General features: G+C 41.3%; 1 protein-coding gene across 11 annotated transcripts in view; it reads left to right on the forward strand.

Moving 5' to 3' along the window:
* tsnax (translin-associated factor X) overlaps positions 1-21,904 on the forward strand; it is a 61,780-nt gene that overhangs the window by 34,837 nt on the left and 5,039 nt on the right. For all 11 annotated transcript variants that reach the window (XM_078399138.1, XM_078399142.1, XM_078399134.1 and 8 more), the window contains one exon: positions 15,337-15,464. In XM_078399138.1, the coding sequence (XP_078255264.1) occupies positions 15,337-15,464 (128 nt within the window). The remainder of the gene's footprint in view (positions 1-15,336; positions 15,465-21,904) is intronic.

Raw genomic sequence — 21,904 nt, forward strand, 5'->3', positions numbered from 1 at the left:
TGTAGGCGGTGTTGACAAAAGGGAGAGGGAAAGAAGGAGTTGGGAGACTGGATCTATCATTCAGACATCAATCTAGACATCAACCTATTGCCTCCAATTCCGTTCCTCCCCCAACCTGATTCCATTTATTTTTCATCCTTCCTCTGTCCACCAATCACCTTCCAGCCTCTATCTCACCACTACCCCTCTCTTTATATCAGCTATCTTCCCTCTCCACTCTCAGTCCTGATGTGGGCTTTCAGTCTACAGGTGCTTCTCGACCCACTGGATTCCTCCAGCAGATTGTTATAAATATGATTTACCTTTGCAGGAGTTGTATATAATCTTGTAGCATAAAAGGAGGGCATTTGATTCGTTATATTCATATTTCTAAAGGATGAGTTGCATATACAATGATACAAATTTGCAATAATAAATCACAGTTGCATACTTTAAATTTTTTCCAGGATTAATTATGCACATTGTGACAAGGTGAACAAAGAGGACATTGTCATTTTCTGTGTTGCTTCTTCTTGGATTTGGTTCAAATAGTTCTTCTGACCGACAGCTAGTTTCATCTAGCTGTTGCAAAATGTTGCTGTAAATAGCAACATCCAGGTGATCGTAGTTTATTTCAAAAAGTTTCAAGGTAAATCCTCAACTGTTTCTAATAGATCAGCTACTCCCCATTCCGTGTAAATCACAGGAAAAAGCTTGTCAATAACCAGAAATCGGCAGAATGTTGAATTCAATCTAGAGTGCAGCTGAACAGCAGTTTTTGACATATGAATGACACATTTTTAAAGTGAGCATTGTGCTTTGAGGTCTGAGAATATGGGCTGGTGAGGAAAAAGAAATGGGGAATGCATGAGCAACATCTCTTGGTATAAGGAGATGTTAACCGTTTTTTTTGTTGTTGCCGGTTATTCAACATTCAAGCACAGTTGAATTTGAATCTTTTTCATTTAAAAACTTGGAAATTGCAGCCCATTGTCTCCTGTCCCTGCTACAAACACTGTACCCAAGCTGCTAACTCCCTCTTCCTGGCAGTTGTTTGAAAATGAACAGACATTTACATCCTGCATGTTATGTTTGACCTTAAAGCAAAATCTGGTGTTATACAAAAGTAAAAATTTCATTGTTCCGCTTTGGTACTTATGACAATCAAACGCTTGACATAAGAAGTTTCTCTAGGGTAGGCCATATATAATAAGAAAAGATGAACATTTTGCATCAAGGAGGTACATTTGTTAAATTTTGCTAAATTTCATTAGGTTAACAATATTTAGGGTTAGGTACATGCAGAAAAGCAATTAAATTATTAAATAAGGTGCAAGAAAGCATTAAATAAAAAATCTAATAAAATAATTAAATGGTACCTATTGGTGCCTCTTGGGGCTTGTGTCATGTCAATCACTGCCACTTCTACTCTTCTTGCGTTCCGACTCTAGCTTGAATCAGGATAATTGCTTGCGAGCTGACATGAAATATAAACAAATATGATATTCACAACATTACATTTATAATCTTGGCTTTCAAACCTATATATGGTCCCAAACTATGGTCCAAGATTATTTAACAAACTGAAACAATTTCTGCTCCAGTATTAACTCTGGGTCTGCTCCAGGCTAGAAAAGCAGAATTGACCCCATTAAAAACGGGTGCTTTTCTGATACGAGTAAGTCTTCAGACTAAAAGGTTATGAAAAGGTTAATAAGCATCTTTCATCAGAAGGATTTGTTATGGGAACAACTAATCATTCTTACTGTGATTATAAAAAAAATAACTTCACGATTTTGTTTACAAGTAATTTCAAGGCTCCTAGATAACTGCATAAAATATTTTGTATATTAGCATTTCCTTTAAAAGTTGGCAGACAGAAGCTGATGGAGAAATATTCAATTGCAAGGGAAACAAAAGGTCACAAAAACAAACTCAAATTGGGCCGATCGGCCTATTCCTGTGCTGTACTATGTTGATCTATTGTGCTATTCATTAAACAATGCAAAATGGAGTCAAGATTATTATGTATTTAGTAGTTCATACTTGTGTACCTCAGTACATAACAGTATATTATAGTATATTAAGGTTGCAGAATCACCAAATGGCTATAAATTTGCATTGTTTAATTGGAGAAAATGTCTGTTCTTGGTGTTAGTTCAGTTCAGTTTAATTTATTGTCACATGTACTGAGGTACAGTGAAAAGCTTTTTGTTGCGTGCTAACAAGTCAGATATGAGAAAGATAGCCATAGCATTGTGAAAAGGCAACATGTTAAAAAATCATGGATAGGATGAATGCATACAAAAAGTTGTTTACACATAGAAATGGGATTTCAATCTTTTTTGAAGAGGGTGGTTGTGAAAGCAGATTTAATGGAAGGACAGTGGAGGAAAAAAACTGCAGATGCTGGTACAAATCAAAGGTATTTATTCACAAAATGCTGGAGTAACTCAGCAGGTCAGGCAGCATCTCAGGAGAGAAGGAATGGGTGACGTTTCGGGTCGAGACCCTTCTTCAGACTGATGTCGGGGGTGGGACAAAGAAAGGATATAGGTGGAGACAGGAAGATAGAGGGAGAACTGGGAAGGGGGAAGAGAGGGACAAAGGAACTATCTAAAGTTGGAGAAGTCAATGTTCATACCGCTGGGCTGAAAGCTGCCCAAGCAAAATATGAGGTGCTGTTCCTCCAATTTCCGGTGGGCCTCACTATGGCACTGGAGGAGGCCCTTGACAGAAAGGTCAGACTTGGAGTGGGGTGGTTTTGGTAAGAAGGGACGAGTGGACCAGGGAGTTACAGAGGGAACGGTCTCTGCAGAACGCAGAAAGGGGGGGGGGGGGGGGGAATGGGAAGATGTGGCCAGTAGTGGAGTCCCATTGGAGGTGACGGAAATGTTGGAGGATGATTTGTTGGATAAGCTGGCTGATGGGGTGGAAGGTGAGAACGAGGGGGGATTCTGTCCTTGTTACGAATGAGGGGAGGGGGAGCAAGAGCGGAGCTGCGGGATATAGAAGAGGCCCTAGTGAGAGCCTCATCTATAATAGAAGAGGGGAAGCCCTGTTTCCTGAAGAATGAGGACATCTCTGATGCCCTAGTGTGAAACACCTCATCCCGGGCGTAGATGCGTTATAGACGGAGGAATTGGGAATAGGGGATAGATTTTTGCAGGAGTCAGGGTGGGAAGAAATGTAGTCCAGATAGCTATGCGAGTCAGTGGGTTTATTGTAGATGTCAGTCATTAGTCTGTCTCCTGTGATGGAGATGGTGAGGTCCAGAAACGGTAGGGAGATGTCGGAGATAGTCCAAGTATATTTAAGAGCAGGATGGAAATTGGTAGTGAATGAAGTCAGTGAGTTCCACATGGGTACAAGAGGTAGCACCAATGCAGTCGTCGATGTAGCGGAGGTAGAGTTCGGGGATGGGGCCAGTGTACGTCCGAAACAGGGATTGTTTGACGTACCCGACAAAGAGGCAGGCATAGCTAGGGCCCATGCGAGTGCCCATAGCTACGCCTCTGGTTTGGAGGAAGTGGGAGGAGTCAAAGGCGAAGTTGTTAAGGGTAAGAACCAGCTCTGCTAGGCAGAGGAGAGTGTTAGTAGATGGGGATTGGCTGGTTCTGCGGTCGAGGATGAAACGGAGGGCTTCGAGACCATCCTTGTGGGGGATGGAAGTGTAGAGTGACTGGACATCCATGGTAAAGATGAGGGAGTGGGGGCCTGGGAACCGGAAGTTATCGAGGAGACGGAGAGCAGGTGAGGTGTCTTGGACGTAGGTGGGGAGGGATTTGACCAGGGGGGATAGGATGGAGTCGAGGTAGGTGGAAATAGGTTCGGTGGGACATGAACAGGCAGAAACAATGGGTCTGCCGGGATAGTTCTGTTTATGGATTTTAGGTAGAATGTAAAATCGGGCCGTGCGGGGCTGGGGAACGATAAGTTTGGAGGCATTAGAGGGTAGAGCGCCGGAAATGGTGAGGTCCGTGATGGTGTTGATGATTAAGGTCTGGTGTTCGTCGGTGGGGTCATGGTCCAAGGATAAGTGGGAGGAGGTGTCTGAGAGTTGTCGTCTGGCCTCGGCCCGGTAGAGGTCAGCACGCCAGACTACCTCCCTTGTCAGCACCTCCCTTGTCAGCGGGTTTGATGACTAAGTCAGGGTTGTTGCAGAGTGAGTGGAGGGCTGCACGTTAAGGAGGGGAGAGGTTAGCGTGAGTCAGGGGAGTGGAGAATTTGAGGCGGTTAATGTCATGCCGGCAGTTGGAGATGAAAAGTTCTAGCGAGGGTAGTTGGCCAACTGGGGGGGTCCAAGAGGAGGGGGTCCATTGGAGACGGGAGAAGGGGTCATCACTGTGTGGTGAAGACTCCTTCCCATGGAAAAAGGCTCGGAGGCGAAGGAAGAAGAGCTCCACATCAAGGCGTACCCGGAACTCGTTGATGTGGGGGCGGAGGGGAACAAAGGTGAGGTCTGAAAGGGGGAGGTCAGGGGGGATGGTGAACACCCGGCAAGTGTGGGGGTTGGGGTTGGATGAAGGCAGGGGGGCAGGCGGTGGTGGAGGGGATGTATGGTGAGAGGGTGGTGGGTTAACAGAGCAGAGGGGAGGATGAGGACCGATGGGAGTAGTTAGGGTCGCCTAGTTAGAGGGGGAAGGGGGAGACCCAGTGGAAACCTTGCTGTGGTTCCCTATAGTAGTAATGGAAGTGTAATGGAAGGACACGGTATCAATGTAGTGGGCAAAGTGTTGGAGTAACTCAGTGTGTCAGGCAAAAGGTTTCTTAAAATAATTATGGGCGGCACAGTGGTGTAGCGGTAAAGTTGCTCCAGTACTTTGTCTTTTGTGAACCAGCATCCGCAGTTCCTTGTTTCCACATAAAGAAGTGAGAATTGTTAATATCAGCAGACATGGGAGCGTAGAGACGTTAAACAATCAAGAGTTTGGCAGATTTCCTGAAGATGTGTATAGAGGTGAAATAGCTGTAGGAGAATCCAACTTTCCCAGTTTTATTTCCATCATTTGCCATTTCTCATTTTCCCGTATTGACTCGGATCACCTTAGTGTGAAAAGATTGTGTTGGTTGGGTTTTTTTTCTAAATATGTTCAGGTGAGCTTCTTTGCCAGTTAATCAGCTTACTCTGGATGGAAACGTGCTCCATGTATTCTTCAAGGATGAATCTTGGTAAGTTGTTTAATTGTCATTGGCAAATGTTTTGGAAATTGACCGTAACTCTAAATTTCAAGCTAGTTATAAGAAGGCTAATTTCAACATCATTAAATGGGACCTGGCAAATGTAAACTGGCAGCAGCCACTTCTGGGTAAATCAGACGGGTGGGGATCTTAAATCTGAAATAATGAGAGTTCAGGGCAACCATGCTCCATAAAAGGCAAGCTCAGTGAGCCCTGGATGTCAAAGACATTTTAGAGTTTAACAAAGGAAAAAAATGAAAGCATTTGGTAGGTATAGAGTACTGAAAACAGGGAGGCCCTTCAGGAGTATAGACAGTATATGGTGGTGCCTAAGGAAAAACATTAGGAGGGCAAGGAGCAGTCATGAAATATAGATTAAGGAATTAGATTAAGGAAGATAAGATTAAGGAAAATCCAGAGGCATTTTAAAAGTATATTAATTGCAGGAGGGTAGCCAGTGAAAGAATTGGGTCTGTTAGAGACCAAAATTGAAATCAGTCCAAATGTTATTATAGATGGAGATTTCTGGGAGAGAGCTGATATCTAGAGCATATCATTAAAAAGGAGGCAGCATTGGAGGTCATGGTGGACATAGGGGTGGATAAATCCCCAGCCCTTATGAAATGTATCCCAGGCTGCTATGGGAAGCAAGAGTGCACTTGGCTGGAGTTAAGGCAGTTTTTTTTAAAAATTGACCACTAATGAGATGCCAGGAATCTGTAGGACAAGATACGTGGTTGCTTTCTTTCAGAAGGGTAGCAAGGATTAGCTATTGAGTTTTACGTCAATGGTAAGAGAGTTATTGGAAAGAAATTCTGTGTGACAGGATTAATCTACATTTGGAAAACCGGGAAGTGATTAGAGACAGTCATCATGGGTTCTTGCATTTGAGGCAGCAGAAATTATGTAACACCCTCCAGGCGCTGTAGCCAGTGCAATGTGCTGTTGTCAAGGGCCGTAAGGTCTACCCCTCCACCAGGGGGACGGAGGACAGTGCAGTCGAAAATGACGTGCTGCGCTGTTTGCTGGTCTGCTCCACACACGCAGGCTGCTGATGGACGCAACCCCCAATGATGCATGTTGACATTGAACCGCCCGACCCCTGTGCGGAGCCGGTTCAGGGCGACCCACTCTTTGCGGGGCATGTCCAAGCCGGGTGGGGCTGTTGTGTTCAGTGCAACAATGAATTGAGGAGGTCGCGATGTCTGTTCCCAGCTGGTTCTCCATGCTCCTAGTATGTTGAAACTGGAGCCACAGAGGGTCTCTGCATGATGGGAGAAAGGGTGACGAGATGACAGGCGTTGAGGTCCCAGTTGCTGTGAATCCTGGGCGAGGTGGTGCAAAGGATGTTTGGCGTCCGATGGGGCCTTGCACACCAGCCTATGAGTGAAAAACTCTCTGCGAAGCTTGGCGGGTGCGATACCTGCGAGCACCGGCAGGAGATCCGTCTGAGTAGGGCGTAGGCAGCCAGTGATGATTCGCATGGTGTCGTTGAGGGTGGCGTCTAGCTTGCTGGTATGAGCGCTGCGGCACGATGCTGGGGCGGGGTACTCAGCGGCGCTGTACACGAGTGCAAGGGCACTGGTTCGAAGAGTAGATATCCTGGCGCCCCATGACGATCCGGCCAAGCAACGCAGGGGGTGTTCATTGGTGGGAGTTCCAGTCTGATTAATTTGACTGAGATTTTCAAAGATATAGCAAGATATATACAGATCTATCTTGATCTCAGGGTAGTGTGGTTGGTGTGGTCTTTGTGGTCTTTGTGGACTTGAGGGAGGCATTGGACAAGATCCCAGGTGGAAGGCTGTTCCAAAAGATTAGACACCTTGTGATTGAAGACAAATTGGTTCCGGCATTGGCTGGTAGTGGAGATTTACTTTTAACCAGCGTTTACCACAGGGATTGGTATTGGGATAGTCACAAAGTGCTGGAGTAACTCAGTTGGTCAGGTAGCATCTCTGGAAAGAAAGGATTGAAGAAGTATCCCGACCTGAAACATCGCCCATCCTTGCTCTCCAGAGATGTTGCCTGATCCGCTGAGTTACTCCAGAACTTTGTGTCTATCTTTGGTACATTCCAGCATCTGCAGTTCTTTATTTCTACAATTGGTATTGGGACCCTTCCTGTTCGTTATCTACATTTACGACTTCAATGTTTATGTAGGAGGTATGATATTAAGTTTGCACAAGAATTGATGGTGTTGTGGATAGTAAGATAGATAATATCAGGCTGCAAAATGATACTGGTCAATTGGTAAAGTAGGCAGAACACTGGAAGATGGAATTTGATCCAGATTAGAGCAATGTTTTGCAATTTGGGAGGGCAGGTCATACATAATGAATGATACTATCCTTGAGAGTATCAAGGTACAGTGAGACCTGAGATAGTGGTGGAAGTAACTACTCTCTCAATGTTTAAGTAGTATCTTGAATCGCCAAGACATTGCGGCGATGGACCAAGTGCTGGATACTTTGTGAGCTGAAGGTCCCGTATGCCTCTATGAAAGGTACAAAATTGGGAGTAACCCCTAGTCTGGTAAGCTGAGAAGCCATGGAGGCATTTGAAAAGATTATTGCAAACAACAAAGAGGAGATGCTGAAGGATAGCCCAGGAAATCCAAGGGCTAAACAAACAAAAACAAAATACTGCAAATACTTGCAGAACTGGCAGAAGAAGAACAGATTCAACATTTTAGGTTGAGGACCTTCCATCAGAATTTGGGAAAGTTAGATTTTAAGATGCAGAGTAAGTTCAAGAGGGTAGAAGGGATCTAAATGGAAGGTTGGGTTGAGGCAAGAACAATGAAATAATAAGAGGAGTATATAGGGTAATAGGAAAGAAAATAAAACTGGGGCGAGTAAAACAAAAGTTTGGTTTGGTGTAGATGCAAAGAAAAGCAGATTCTGAATATACTGATGTAGGAGATCCGAAATGAAAACAGAAAATACTTGAACTGCTCATTGTCTGAAATTGTTGAACTCTATGTGGGGTCTGGAAGATCATCAAATTCTGGTAAGAAGACGAGATACTTTTCCTTGAACTTGTCAGTAGAGTGCAGGAAGCAGAGAACAGACAGTCTGCAATTGCTGAGTTTGAATTAAACTTTTTCACCCAGAATGATATTGTAATGGGGAAAGGATATGTAAATACTTGTGCAGAAGATTTTCATTTTACCCATGGAAAAAGCAGTTTATCTATGGAAAATATATGGTTTTAATATATAGTATAAACGTAGAAAAGATAAATTATGAAGTATTGTTATAGGAGATCAGGGCCTGCAAATGTCCTGATTGAATATTAAAATGTGGTTACAATTTAATTCAATAAAGAGTACAATATAAATGGGAAAAGCAGTGCAAGGGTAGATGTGGACGTGTAGGATCCATTAGATTATAGCAAACTTGTTAACGGCTGCGAAAAGCTATGAAATAGACTTTCAGATGATTTAAGAGAAAAGTAAGGAAATGATACTGTAATTATCCAGGGCGCTGGTCAAAGATCATTTAAGATACTGTATTTAATTTAGGCACCCTGTTGGAGGAAGGATACATTGGCCATCGAGAGCTTCTAGAATGAATCATCAGAATAATACCTGAAATTAAGGCACTGAATAATGATGTGAGATTTGGTTATATTTCCTGTAGATGCAATCATTTTAATAAGATTTTGAAATGGCAAAGAGATATCGGAGGTACAGATTCTCTTTCCCCACGCAGTGTAATCCTTATGTGAGGATGCTGTGGTTGAACTAACACAACATGAATGATAAATGAAGTCAGGAAAGCTTTCATCATGCAAGAAAACATGAATAGTGTACTGCTATTTGTATATATGTGCTATTATACCGCTGTTATATTTATATAGTCCCTTTTAATGTGCAAAAATGCCACAAGGGACTTTACAGGAGAATGATCGAAGTGACACATAACTACCTAATTACATTTAGAGTGATCACATTTAGGGACAATAGTAAAATAGGTTGTTACAATTGGTGACCAATGAAAACAAAGATGGGAATTTTTAATCTGAGTTGTTTAACTGGGAGCTGGGAATTGGGAGTCATTGACTAATTGAACAAATTCACATTATTGCCTTAAACTGGTATAGCACCACACCTGCAGCAATATTATTTATTTTCCTTTGTATAGTAATGTCTGTGTTCGTAAGACAGGTCTTCAGCCAGTGGCATTGAGTGACGATGTACTATGATTGGGCAGCTAATCCAGTTAAGTTACAGCAGATCTGCGATGCATCTGAGCGCGTCCTTAACCAACAGTCTGAAGAATGTTTGGTGACGACTCAAGATAAAATTTCAACAATATATCAGTACCATCATAAAAACTACATCTTTGCAGTGTTGCCAAACTCTACATAAAACGTAGTAGAGCATAAGAACAGGCCCTTTGGCCCACAATGTCTGCGGTGATCGTGATGTCAATACCAACTCTTATCTGCCTGCGCATAATCCCTACCCTCCATTCCATGCATATCCATGTGCCTATCCAAAAATCTCTTAAATACCACTATCATATCTGCCTCAAACACCAGCTTCGGCAGTGCGTTCTAGGCACTTGCCGTCCTCTGTTACCCTGCACATTGCCATTATACTTTACCCCTCTTATCTTAAAGCCACCTTGGGAGGCACAGTGGTGCAGCAGTAGAGTTGCTGCCAAACAGTGCCAGAGACCCGGGTTCCATTCTGACAACGGGTGCTGTTTGTACGGAGTTTATACCTGTGACCGAGTGGGTTTTCTCAGGGTGCTCCTGTTTCCTCCCACACTCCAAAGACCTCCAGGTGTGTAGTTTAATTGGCTTTGGTAAAATTGTAAATTGTCACTGGTGTGTAGGATAGTGCTGGTGTAAGGGGTCGTTATTGCTTGGTACGGACTCGGTGGGCTGAAGGGCCAGTTTCCGCGCTGTATCTGTAAAGTAAAATCTAAAGTTTATGTCCTGTAGTGTTTGATTTTCCTATCCTGAGAATAAGGTTCTGTGTCTACCCTATCTCTGTCTTTCACAATTTTATATACTTGTATCAGTCTCCCCGCAACATCTTATGAAATCATCCAAAACACGGCCACCTGCAGTGCAAATTGCACCACTCCTGTTTCATCTACAGTGCCCTCCATAATGTTTGGGACAAAGACCCATCATTTATTTATTTGCCTCTGTTCTCCACAATTTGAGATTTGTAATAGAAAAAAAATCACATGTGGTTAAAGTGCACATTGTCAGATTTTAATAAAGGCCATTTTTATACCTTTCGGTTTCACCATGTAGAAATTACAGCAGTGTTTATACATAGTCCCACCATTCAGGGCACCATAATGTTTGGGACACAGCAATGCCATGTAAATGAAAGTAGTTATGTTTAGTATTTTGTTGCATACCCTTTGTATGCAATGACTGCTTGAAGTCTGCGATTCATGGACATCACCAGTTGCTGGGTGTCTTCTCTGGTGATGCTCTGCCAGGCCTGTATTACAGCCATCTTTAGCTTATGCTTGTTTTGGGGGCTAATCCCTTTCAGTTTTCTCTTCAGCATATAAAAGACATGCTCAATTGGGTTCAGATCGGGCTATTGACTTGGCCACTCAAGAATTGACCATTTTTTAGCTTTGAAAAACTCCTTTGTTGCTTTAGCAGTATGTTTGGGATCGTTGTCTTGCTGTAGAATGAACCGCCGGCCAATGAGTTTTGAGGCATTTGTTTGAAATAGAGCAAATAAGATGTGTCTACCCTTCAGAATTCATTATGCTACTACCATCAGCAGCTGTACCATCAATGAAGATAAGTGAGCCAGTACCTTCAGCAGCCATACATACTTGGATATAAGTTAATCTTCGTCTCATCTGTACAAAAGACCTTTTTTCAGAACTGTGGTTGCTCTTTTAAGTACTTCTTGGCAAACTGTAACCTGGCCATCCTATTTTTGCAGCTAACCAGTGATTTGCATCTTGCAGTGTAGCCTCTGCATTTCTGTTCATGAAGTCTTCTGCGGACAGTGGTCATTGACAAAACTATACCTGACTCCCGAAGTTTGTTTCTGATCTGTTGGACAGGTGTTTGGGGATTTTTCTTTATTATAGAGAGAATTCTTCTGTCATCAGCTGTGGAGGTGTTCCTTGGCCTGCCAGTCCCTTTGCGATTAGTAAGCTCCAGTGCTCTCTGTCTTCTTAATGATGTTCCAAACAGTTGATTTTGGTAAGCCTAAGGTTTGGCTGGTGTCTCTAACAGTTTTATTCTTGTTTCTCAGTCTCATAATGGCTTCTTTGACTTTCATTGGCACAACTTTGGTCCTCATGTTGATAAACAGCAATAAAAGTTTCCAAAGGTGATGGAAAGACTGGAGGAAAGACTAGTTCCTGAGAGCTCTCTTATACTTGCATTAAGGAGTCAATTAAACACACCGGATCAATTACAAACGCCTGTGAAGCAATGTGTCCCAAACATTATGGTGCCCTGTAATGGGGGCACTATGTATAAACACAGCTGTAATTTCTACATGGTGAAACCAAAATGTATAAAAATGGCCTTTAATAAAATCTGACAAGGTGCACTTTCACCACATGTGATATTCTCTATCTCAAATTGTGTACAGAGGCAAATAAATAAATAATGGGTCTTTGTCCCAAACATTATCGAGGGCACTGTATAACCCCAATGTGTTTAAATTTCCTTTTTTTTTACGGCTCTTCAAAATGTAATTGACCAAGTTACTTTAGTTTGGACTTCATGTACATCACTTATTTAGACAAATCCCATATTCACTGCCTGCTGTGCTTTTCGCAGCTGAGGCCTAAGCTTTGGAACTCCTCCATAAAGCATTCTATCTCTTTAAGCTGCTAATTAAATCCTACCTTTTTGATCATGGTTTTGGTCTATTGCTTTATTTTACCCCTATGTGACTCGTTAAATTTTGTTTGGTTATAATCTATTGAAACATTCTACAATATTAATTGAATGTAAAATATAAGGTGTTTTGATGACAATTATTTATTTCCATACCATTGTACCATTACCATTCCATTTCATTTGCAATTAAATATACCCCTGCTGACTTTTTTGTTTGTCACAATGACTGAGTAGCTGAAAGAACAGTAACTACATATTCTTATCTAGCTTTCAAGGCGAAATCTGTAGAATAGTACTGATGCATCGCAGACTAATCTAAAAATAAAATACTGCAAATTCTGCAAATCTGAAATAGAAAAATTTGAAAATTTTCACCAGGTCTCAACATCTGTAGCGAGAGTTAACATTTCAAATAATGACTTTTCAACAGAATACTGGTGCAGAATAATTTTGGCTGGTACTTCCTATCATTTCAACAAGCTGCAAGTCATTTTTTAAATTCTGACCGTTAATAGTGATGGGAATTGTAAATGCTAATGTCTTTAAATCTTAATACAATAAATGATGCAAAGCTCTTTTGAATAAATTCCATTTAAAATTTGATTTTTTGAAATAGTCTTGAGGGGAAACGAATGATCTAATCAGCATTACCTGGTGTTAAGACTTTCACCTCGCAAAGCAAGCAACATTTATTTAAATCTAAAAGGACAGCATATTTTATTGCAGACAAAACAGTAATCATTGCATTTCAGCAACAAGTTAAAACTCAATACATTCCATTCTTAGTTTTCCTTTTACCTCTCTGGTGTGATTTGATTTTTCTTCAATTGGAAGGCGATTTTATAAAAAGTTCAAATTACTTGAATTATTTTATAAAATTAGTTGTCAATTAATCCCATATGGTTGAAAATTATTTTTTTAAACACAGCAATAGCCCCAGAATTTTCCAGAAACACTCACAATACTTTCCACTCACTTTTCTTTAGACTTTTACAGTCATGCCCCCTGCTGCCTGCTCAACCTCTCTACCTTTTAACACTCTTAATTTTGTGTGCCTTGTATTTTATATGTATAAATAATGGTTCTAAGGTAATTCATTATCGCATGGACCCAAGTACAGTGAAATTCCTTTTTTGCACACAATTCAGTAAAATCTTACTATACATAAACACAATCATACAAATACAAGAGTATAGGAATAATACATTACACTGAGGCAGTACACAAGTCACCAGGTTTCCAGTGCCATCCTATATCCTTCAAGTTTTTAAGTTCTTAAATGTAGAGTCTTATCTTGGCCTTAAAGGTCCAATTTCCTGGCGGCAGCACTGGTTCAGAATTGCAGGGGTTGGTCTGGCCTTGTGATGATAGCAGTGTCCTCTATTGTTGCTCAGTGCTGCTGCAGGTAGCGTCCAATCCGCATGCTCATCTGACCTGGAGTGTATCCAACGGCGTCTAATCCATACGATTATCACCAGCTGCTGCAGGGCTACTCCGCCATCACCTCGATCCGTGAATGCACTGTCCCTTTGCCTCATGCAGCCATCTTTCAGCCTCTGTGTGCTGGGACGCCTCCCTCAGCTGACTTTGAAACCCCCATAGCACCTGGGGGCAGGGTGTGGGAGGTGAACCCATAGTTTGCTCCCACACTATGTGATCCTCTCCTCCATCCGTCTTGAAGCCATTCTGACACATTAACATTTTAATTTTCACGAAGGGTCCAAGGAGAAGCAGATGTGTTGTCAGACAAACAAAAGGAGTGCAGACAATGGGGACAGTTTAGTGTATAACTTTTAATGGTAATTAATGTTAGTTATACAATTTGTAATTCGATGAAATGGCCTTGGAATTGCTGCTGGAGGAATGAGTTCCCAGAGCCTTTATTAATTTTGATGTCCTTACTGATAAAACAGCTGATTTACAAATATTATCCTAGTGTGCATGGAGTACTTTAATTTTTTTCACAGGTTACAAGTTTAAAAGCATTGTAATGAAAAACATGATCTTTGTTACTGGGAACAAGGCAAATTCTATACTAGAATGATTGGGAGGTTACTATACATTTCAAGTACTCTGGTACATTATGGTCCCTATCAGATTTAGATTCACAAATGTTTAAATAAACAAGGATTTTTTAGTCTAGCTAAACATTAGTTACTGAATATTTAAAGAGGGTTAAGTACTTAGATCCTGATATTAAAACATAACACGAATATCCGATGCTTTGATTTTCCCATGGATGGCAATTTAACTTGAACAGTGCAATTTTGTAATTTGTTTATCTAGCTTTAAACTGCAGTATTTACCTGATTGCACTACGCCCAACATCACACTGCACTTTTGCTGCAATTTAAGATGAATAAAACAGCCTAGCTGCCTCTAGCCATGAACCAGCTGCAGAATGTGCAATAGAGTCTGACAAAGAATGTTGGACCTGAGATGCTAACTCTTATTTCCAAAGATACTCCCTGATATGCTGAGTTTTTGAACAGAATGTGTACTCTCTGCTCATCAGTTCCTAAATGTAGACTATAAAATAAGTTTAATTGGAGTTATTTGTCAGGCAACTTGTAAAATATAAACAGGACTGTGGGAGAAATGACTGGATTATTCTTTGTGGTTTTTACGTACTTTTAGCTGTGTAGACATTCTGCAACTGCTTAGAAAGGTACTGCAACTAAGGAAAGCATAGAATAACCAAAACTTTGTAAGGAAACATTTTTGAATTGTGGTATACAATTCCAGTAAAATGAAAAATTTAAGTTTTGGTATGGTCATGCTATTTGATAATATCTGCTCCATAAAACAAAATAAATTTCATACATTAGGAATTCACTTGGCTGTTTATAAATGTTTACAAATTCATCACTTGTAACATTTTTTGTGGGGATTTTTTTTAACAAGAAAGATATTAGAATATAGATTATACTGCTGCTCAAGCCCGTTCTGTCCCATCACACCACATGACAGCTAATGCTTATGCTCCTTGTTGATGTAGCCATTGTTTTTCTTTTTTTTATGTCAAAGTATGATCCTAACATTCCTGAAATCCAAAGTGGTAAAGAATTTAGCTTATACAATCATCTTGAGCTTCAGTTGTGTGCATTTGTTCAGGGGGGTTTTTCGGTTTGGAGTTTGTTAATCTTTCTCTGAATATTTGCAACTTTTTCATATGAAGAGGAATTAGTGGAGTATGTTAACCTGTCCAGGAGATCAGTTTCTGGACTCAGTTTGCTACTCCGACCTACTTTAGAAATGATACTTCACTATAAAAATGTTAAATGCTCAAAGACTGGGCTTCAGATTTTTTTTTTTAATTTGCAGGTTTACAGGAATACGTTGAAGCTGTTTCATTTCAACATTTCATTAAGACTAAAACCCTGATTAGCCTTGATGACATTAATAACCAATTAATCTTCACTCCAAAGACAGGTGAAGTAAAATGTTCTGAGGTGAGAATTATTTTGACTTTTTTAAGATGGTGAATACATTTATTCATGTTGTAACATCATTCAGTTATTTGAAATAAAGTTAGAAAAACTTGACTGGCACTGGAAGCCCCTATTGTTATGGATTTCCTGAAAAATCTATTTCTACGTTTTGGTTTAATGATATGAAATGAAGTGGGTCTATATGTTCAAAGCAAAAACCTGTAGAACATTGAGACTCGATGATAAAAGATAGAAAACAACAAGGGAACAGAGGCTGTTTAATGTTTCTCCTGAATAAGTGAGTTCGGAATCTCGACTGAGCATGCGCCAGTCAAAGGTCGCAGGGGCTAAACAGTCTCGCCAGGTGATCTGCTGCGTGGATGCAGACTTGTGTTTCATCCGTATTTTCCAGTTTTGCTTCGTAGAGGTATGAAAATACTGCTTAAAATTTTTTTAATTAGGTGTATTTCTGGTTAATTTGTACAAGACTAAGATGATTTTGTAGGTTTTATTGCTTTATGCTTCGGTGAGTGAGTGAGATCGTGACGATTTTCTTTTGCATTGTAACTTGTACCGGAGCTGCTCCTCAAGCGGGAATATGTCGCACTTCCCAAACCATGAGTTATTCTTGGTTTTCTGGTTTGTCGGCGATGCAAAAAAACCCCAAACGTTTGAGTGAATGAATTGCTGCTTTGTGCGGGCGGTGGTTACAGTCCGGAATGTCAATGGATGACCACTGTAAACTTGAAGCTGCTGTTCATACAGCAATTAGACATTTACAGAGATCAGTATCCAGCAGAGCAGTTTGTCTGATCAAACCCTCCCTATAATATCACCCGGTAGACACAAAATGCTGGAGTAACTACAGGAAGGGTCTCGACCTGAAACATCAGCCATTCCTTCTCTCCAGAGATGCTGCCTGTCCCGCTGAGTTACTCCAGCATTTTGCGTCCATCTTCGGTGTAAACTAGCATCTACAGCTCCTCCTTACACATTAAAAAATCCCCATGCATGGTGCTTCATTGCGGGTTACAGAGCATCCTCCCACCGCAGGCAATGTCATTTGTGCCGCCGCCCAGAGTAGGCACGGGCGCTGCACAAACTCACCCTCATTCCACACAAACCTCGCTCCTCTGCACCTCCACGCTGCTCCCGGGGATGGCGGTGCCAGCAGAGGCTGTGCTTGCCAGTGCTGGATCGTAGTCTTGTACAAATTAACCAGAAATACACCTAATTAAAAAATTTTAAAGCAGTATTTTCTTACCTCTACGAAGCAAAACTGGAAAATATGGATGAAACACAGGTGTGTATACACGTAGCAGATCAGCCGGCGAGAATGTTTAGCCCCTGCGACCTATGACCGGCGCATGCTCAGTCGAGATACCGAACTCGCTAATTAGCCGAGCATAAAGTGTGTAATTTTTTAAAAAGTGATGTTTTCATCCCCACCTCTGGAACATTGTCATTCTACCTATTTTTCTTTTTAAGCTGCTCCTTGAAATCTAATTTTAGATTTGGCATTGTTCAAAATCTTCTGATGACCTGCTCACTAGTCTTTCCTCTATTATTGTAGCATTGCAGTTCTGGGATCTCATTTAGGCTCAAAATATGCACAATGCAACTACCAAATTTGTTTGTTAAATGGAGAGTAGATAGATTCTTGATTAGTACAGGTGTCAGAGGTTGTGGGGAGAAGGCAGGAGAATGGGGTTAGGAGGGAAAGATAGATCAGTCATGATTGAATGGTAGAGTAGACTTGATGGGCTGAAGGGCCTAATTCTACTCCTATTCCTTATGACCTTATGACGAAGTAGATGTGATATCAAACACGTAAGAAGGAACGGCAGATGCTGGGTTAAACCATAGACACAAAAATCTGGAGTAACTCAGCGGGTCAGACAGCAACTCCGGAGAAAAGGAATAGGTGACGGTTCTGGTCGAGACCCTTCTTCAGATTGAGTCTTCTACTTTTCCTCCTTTATTCTTTATTTAGTTTCAAACATATTTTTTGTTACGCAAGTAGCAAAAGTAGATTCTAATAGTTGAATCCTCCCTATTTTGATCATCTTTAACCTTTATTTCTATTACAATGCATGTATATTGGCACATGCTATATAGTGAAACTTCTAAAGATTTCAGAAAAAAATATGGGATAGAAGTCCAAAATCTTGATCAAAGAAGTTTGAAGTTTGAAGCAGAGTGGGTAGATGGGCAGAAGGACTTAGATAGAACATAGCAGAGATCAAGTAGCATTTTTAAAGTTGTTAAAATAAAACTTATTTGGGGGAATTTGGACATTAATGACAAGGCCAACATGTATAGGTTACCACCAAGTGCATCAAAGATTGTGAGACACCCCCTTAAACTTAAACCACTTAAGTCTTTCTGGTGAAGGTACTCTTACATACAGTGCCCTCCATAATGTTTGGGACAAAGACCCATTCATTTGCCTCTGTACTCCACAATTTGAGATTTGTAATAGAAAAAAATTACATATGGTTAAAGTGCACATTGTCAGATTTTAATAAAGGCCATTTTTATACATTTTGGTTTCACCATGTAGAAATTACAGCGGTGTTTATAAATAGTCCCCCCATTTCAGGGCACAATAATGTTTGGGACACAGCAATGTCATGTAAATGAAAGTCGTCTTGTTTAGTATTTTGGTGCATACCCTTTGCATGCAATGACTGCTTGAAGTCTGCGATTTATTGACATTACCAGTTGCTGGGTGTCTTCTCTGGTGATGCTCTGCCAGGCCTGTATTGCAGGCATCTTTAGCGTATGCATGTTTTGGGGGCTAGTCTCCTTCAGTTTTCTCTTCAGCATATAAAAGTCATGCTCAGAGTGTTGTGAATCTGTGGAATTCTCTGCCACAGCAGGCAGTGGAGGCCAATTCACTGGATGTTTTTAAGTGAGAGTTAGATATAGCGCTTAGGGCTAATGGAATCAAGGGATATGGGGAAAATGTAGGAACGGGGTACCGATTTTGGATGATCAGCCATGATCATATTGAATGGCAGTGCTGGATCGAAGGGTCGAATGGCCTACTCCTGCACCTATTTTCTGTTTCAATTGGGTTCAGATCAGGTGATTGACTTGGCCACTCAAGAATTGGCCATTTTTTCGTTTTGAAAAACTCCTTTGTTGCTTTAGCAGTATGTTTGGGATCAATGTCTTGCTGTAGAATGAACTGCCGGCCAATGAATTTTGAGGCATTTGTTTGAACTTGAGCAGATAGGATGTGTCTATACACATCAGAATTCATTATGCGACTACCATCAGCAGTTGTATCATCAATGAAGAGCCAGTACCTTCAGCAGCCATCCATGCCCAGGCCATAACACCCCCACCACCATGTTTCACAGATGAGGTGGTATGCTTTGGATCTTGGGCAGTTCCTTCTCTCCTACATACTTTGCTCTTGCCATCACTCTGTTATAAGTTAATCTTCATCTCATCTGTCCACAAGACCTTTTTCCAGAACTGTGGTTGCCCTTTTAAGTACTTCTTGGCAAACTGCAACCTGGCCATCCTATTTTTGCAGCTAACCAGTGGTTTGCATCTTGCAGTGTAGCCTCTGTATTTCTGTTCATGATGTCTTCAGTGGACAGTGGTCATTGACAAATCCACACCTGGCCCCTGAAGAGTGTTTCTGATCTGTCGGACAGGTGTTTGGGGATTTTTCTTTATTTATAGAGAGAATTCTTCACCAACTGGTTCCCTGTCATATTACACACTATTGTGACTAGAAAAAAAATGTTACCAGTGTTTCATCATCACAGCAGTTCAATCTTTTATCTCCCTACCTAATAGCTACAGTGCCCAGTAGGTGTTGATGCTCATGTGTACCTGCTATTCTTGCCTTGACTGCCAGGAACATCCAGTTGCTAGCTATTTTAATACCCCTTCACATTTCCATACTGCGTTGTCTGTACTTCTCCTTCTCCACTGCAAACTGGAAGAACAACACCTAATATGCCTCTTGGGTAGCCGACAACCAAACGGCATGAACATTGAATTTCCGTTAATGTCTGCTCTTTCTAATCTACCCAATCCCCCCTCGGTCGTGCATACCTTTCTTTCTTGGAGTTGTCATTACTTATGGAATTGGAAAATATTCCATCATGCTCCTGGTTTGTGCCTTGTAAAGGGTGAAAATGTTTTGGGATGTCAGGTGGTAAGTTCCTTGTCCAACAAAGTACCCTGAAGATAGACACAAAAAGCTGGAGTGATTCTGGAGCAGGCAGCAGGCAGCATCTCTGGAGAGAAGGAATGGATGACATTTCAGGTCGAGACCCTTCTTCAGACCAATAGGTGATAGGGCAGGTAGTGTAGAGAAAGCAGGGACTCTGCAGAAGGACTTGGACAGGTAGGGAGAGTGGGCAGAGAAGTATCAAATGTACTCTGAACTTCTTGCTTGGAGGTAAGATTGGAAGAGGCAGCATAGAGGGCTTGGAGAAAAGAGTTATGAAATGATTCTTTGCTTCATACAATATTTTGGTTACTTCAAGTTAGTTACTTCAAGTATCCAAGTCCAAAGAGCAATTCTGGATTGGAAAACCCAAGTGGTCAATATTCTGATTTTTTTTCATTGAATCTCCCACCCATGCCACACCTGCTCCTGGCTGCTCCCAAACAAATTTTCTTGTTTTCAACTGATTAATACTAATAATAATATTTAAAATTTAAAATAATATTTTTCAGCAGAGATAAACAAAGTGCTGGAGTAACTCAGCAGGTCAGGCAGCATCTCTGGAGAACATGGATAGGTGAAGTTTTGGGTGGAGATCCTTCTTCAGACTGAAGTTTTGCAACCTGAAGAAGGGTCATGACCTGTATATTAATGATTTGGTCGAGGGAATTGAAGGCTTTGTGGCAATATTTGCAGATGATACGAAAATAGGTGATGGGCCAGGCAGTGTAGAGAAAGCAGAAGGACTTGGACAGGTTGGGAGAGTGGGCAGAGAAGTGGCAGATGAAATATAGTGTAGCAAAGTGTGGAGTCAGGCATTTTGGTAGTAGGTATAAAGGCATAGACTAGTTTCTAAATGGGGTGAGAATCCAAAAATCAGAGGTTCAAAGGGACTTGAGAGTGCATGTGCAGGATTCCCAAAAAGTTCATCTGCAAATCAAATCGGTAGTTAAGAAAGCAAACTCAATGCTAGCATTTATTTCAAGTGAGCTTGCATACAAAAACAGGGATGTAATGTTGAGGCTCTATAAGGCGCTGGTAAGGCCGCATTTAGAATATTGTGAGCACTTTTGGGCACCATATCTGAGGATGTGCTGACTCTGGCGGGGGTCCAGAGGAGGTTTACAAGAATGATCCCAGGAATGAGTAAGTTAACCTATGATGAGCTTTTGGCGGCACTGGGCCTGTACTCGCTGGAATATAGAAGAATGAGGGGGGACCTCATTGAAACATACAGAATAGTGAAATACTTCGATAGAGTGGATGTGGAGAGGATGTTTCCACTAGTGGAAGAGAGTCTAGGACTAGTGGTCATAGCCTCAGAATTAAAGGTGGTTCTTTTTGGAAGGAGATGTGGAGGAATTTTTCTTACACAACCGCAGTTCTGGAAAAGATCTTGTGGACAGATGAGACGAAGATTAACATATCAAAGTGATGGCAAGAGCAAAGTATGTAAGAAAGAAGGAACTGCCCAAGATCCAAAGCATACCACCTCATCTGTGAAACACGGTGGTGGGGGTGTTATGGCCTGGGTATGTATGGCTGCTGAAGGTACTGGCTCACTTATCTTCATTGATGATACAACTGCTGATGGTAGTCGCATAATGAATTCTGATGTATATAGACACATCCTATCCGCTCAATTTCAAACAAATGCCTCAAAACTCATTGTCCGGCGGTTCATTCTACAGCAAGACATTGATCCCAAACATACTGCTAAAGCAACAAAGGAGTTTTTCATAGCTAAAAAATGGTCAATTTGTGAGTGGCCAAGTCAATCACCCGATCTGAACCCAATTGAGCAAGACTTTTATATGCTGAAGAGAAAACTGAAGGGGACTAGCCCCTAAAACAAGCACAAGCTAAAGATGGCTGCAATACAAGCCTGGCAGAGCATCACCAGAGATTTTTCACAGATGAGGTGGTATGCTTTGGATCTTGGGCAGTTCCTTCTCTCCTCCATACTTTGCTCTTGCCATCAGCAACTGGTGATGTCCATGATTCGCAGACTTCAAGCAGTCATTGCATGCAAAGGATATGCAACAAAATACTAAACATGACTACTTTCATTTACATGACATTGCGGTGTCCCAAACATTATGGTGCCCTGAAATGGGGGGACTATGTATAAGCACCGCTGTAATTTCTACATGGTGAAACCAAAATGTATAAAAATGGCCTTTATTAAAATGTGACAATGTGCACTTTAACCACATGTGATTTTTTTCTATTACAAATCTCAAATTGTGGAGCACAGAGGCAAATA

The sequence above is a fragment of the Rhinoraja longicauda genome, chromosome 5, assembly GCF_053455715.1.
Source record: "Rhinoraja longicauda isolate Sanriku21f chromosome 5, sRhiLon1.1, whole genome shotgun sequence".
In the NCBI taxonomy this organism is placed as follows: domain Eukaryota; kingdom Metazoa; phylum Chordata; class Chondrichthyes; order Rajiformes; family Arhynchobatidae; genus Rhinoraja; species Rhinoraja longicauda.